The sequence below is a fragment of the Malus sylvestris genome, chromosome 6 (assembly GCF_916048215.2).
Source record: "Malus sylvestris chromosome 6, drMalSylv7.2, whole genome shotgun sequence".
NCBI lineage: Eukaryota > Viridiplantae > Streptophyta > Magnoliopsida > Rosales > Rosaceae > Malus > Malus sylvestris.
This window is the reverse complement of record NC_062265.1, coordinates 21,132,679-21,135,174: the sequence shown is the minus strand read 5'-3', so window position 1 is coordinate 21,135,174 and position 2,496 is coordinate 21,132,679. Positions and strand designations below refer to the sequence as shown.

The window sequence follows — 2,496 nt, the reverse complement described above, 5'->3', positions numbered from 1 at the left end:
ATGTTACAAACAAATACAAATTAAGATCAAATTTATCAAAGTGGATGGGGTGTCAATATAGGGTTAGATGGAGCTCCGATGTTTTAACATGGGTCCTATCTTATTGGAGAAGATGGCCCATTTGTACTTTCTCTTACTTTTAAAAGGGCTGTGAGAGAGGGACCCAACGATTGCAAGAGCCATCTGAATTTCAATTCCCATGCAGACTCTGGATTGATCAGGCAACCATAAAAAGTAGAGGAGCATATATTTACCAAATGGGTCACCACTATTGCTGCAAACAAAGAAAGGTTAAGAGAGGGCTTTGGTCCCCTGAGGAAGATGAAAAGCTCGTTAGACACATCACCACATATGGTCATGGCTGTTGGAGAAAAGTTCCTGAGCAAGCTGGTCCTGATCTCTCTCTCTCTCTCTCTCTCTCTCTCTCTCTCTCTCTCTCTCTCTCATTTATACGTACAAAACTTTGCATGAATTAATTTTGTGATTAGGGTTTTGACGTTTATATGTATGCGTGTGGTTTTTAGGGCTTCAAAGGTGCGGTAAGAGCTGCCGCTTGAGATGGCTCAATTACTTGAGACCTGATATCAAAAGAGGAGGGTTTACACAAGAGGAGGAGAAATTGATTATTAGACTTCATGGGGTTGTAGGAAACAGGTGTAAATTCGAGTGATCCTACATTAATTTGCATTCTAATTATTCTTACTTTAGGGTTTTTGCATTCTCCCGAACTACCAATATGACTAATTCCTAGCCTCAAAATCATTTAATTTCTCAACGTGTTATTATGAGTTACCAGAAGAGTAAATTGAAACTATATATATGAGGTTTCACCTCATAATTAAATATTGGGTTGATTTAAGCCACTGTGGTTAACCTAGTGGTAAGGTAGATGATTAAGAGTATGCTAGGTTACGGATTCAAAACATTTAGATTAAAAGGTTAGTTAGCTATTGCCAGTAACTGGATTAATCCGAATTTAGTTGTTAAAGTTAGTTTCTTTTTCTGAAAAGGTTAAACTTACTTCTTTAAGCTAGCACTGTCATTCATGCACCTTATTATTTTGGTGAGTCTAGTTTTCCTTCGATCTTAATATCTTACAATTCTAGTGTCACAAACATTGATAGCAGATGAAATTTTTGAAATTTGTTTTCCTTTGATCTTTAGTACCTTGCATGATTCTTTAATTGGGGATGTGATCGTCGGAACCTCTTATAACTCTAACATGAATTAATAAATTGTAGATGGACGCATATAGCAAAATGCCTACCCGGAAGAACCGACAATGAGATAAAGAACTACTGGAATTCATGGATTAAAAAGAAGCTAGAAAAGCCTTCTTCACCACCAACCACATCTCCTTCAAATCTTGATCATCAGCACAATTATCAAATGGGTTGCAGTTATCCAAACCAACAAGTTTTTATGAACCAAAATTTTATTCCAAAACCTACAGCAGCTAGGGATCAAATCCTATACCCTTCTCCATACCCTCTATTCATGTTTGACGCTGTTTCACTTGATGAGACTACCAACAACAACACTAATGTACGATCAGCCGATCAGCATTTTCCACTTGCCAGGTCGAATAATTCGAACAACAACGGAACATGGATTTTGGATCAGCAGCAACAGCATCAAGTTCAAGCCTTTCCTTCTTCTACAGCACCATTTACAAACAATAATATGGATGCACAGTTTCTACCATCCCTCCTAGGGTCAAGCATTGGAAACAATAACATGGTTCCTGTTGAAGTGGAGTCATGTAGCAATATTGATGATGAAGAAGAGATTTCAATGGAGTGCTTGCAAAGTACTACACAGGAGCTGAATGCATTGGTACATTCCCGCCAGGCTCAACAGTGTTCATCAAATAACTTTCATTTTTGGGACAGTGTTGAAGGACCATCTTCATCTAATTTGAGATCAGCTAATATATTGTCTTCTTTCCCATCATATCTATAAGAGGCTTGATGATGATGATGATAATGACAAATATGATGATGAATCGATGATGATGACAATGGTGGTGATGGTGGCGGTGGTGCTGGTAGTGATGGTAATGATGACTAGCTAAAGCTTCCCCCCATCAGTCTGGCCTTGAAGGAAGAAACCTGCAGTTTCAGGTTTCAGGAAACCTATATTTACGTAATACTTTTTAACTGTTATACTGTGAAATACGATTATGCATGAAAACAAAGTATATATATGATGTGTATAAATGAATGCAATGTTCCTACTCGAGTTTCATTCTTGAATTCAGAAGTAGTAATTAAGGAATAAAAGCTCAAACAAGAGAAATTCGTGATGAATTTCATGCATGCATGTGGCCTATCGGTTACCAAACCTCATGCGTAATACTGGCAGAGCCACTGCTAGAAGAAAAACTGACATATTTTGGAGCGGTGGAGCAAGTATTTCTACAATAACTAATCACTTGCATGTGATTAATTGTTCCAGTTAGAGCCTTCGTATTAAAGAATTTGAGTTCGAACCCTA

At 37.7% G+C, this 2,496-nt stretch overlaps 1 protein-coding gene across 1 annotated transcript; it reads left to right on the top strand.

Moving 5' to 3' along the window:
- The first annotated feature begins 257 nt into the window (after window positions 1–257).
- Window positions 258–2,223, top strand: LOC126625015 (MYB-like transcription factor EOBI). Its single transcript, XM_050294092.1, has 3 exons — window positions 258–390; window positions 525–654; window positions 1,242–2,223. Exons 1-3 carry the CDS (start codon window positions 258–260, stop codon window positions 1,960–1,962), a joined length of 984 nt encoding a protein of 327 aa, XP_050150049.1. The 3' UTR covers window positions 1,963–2,223.
- Window positions 2,224–2,496: the final 273 nt, after the last annotated feature.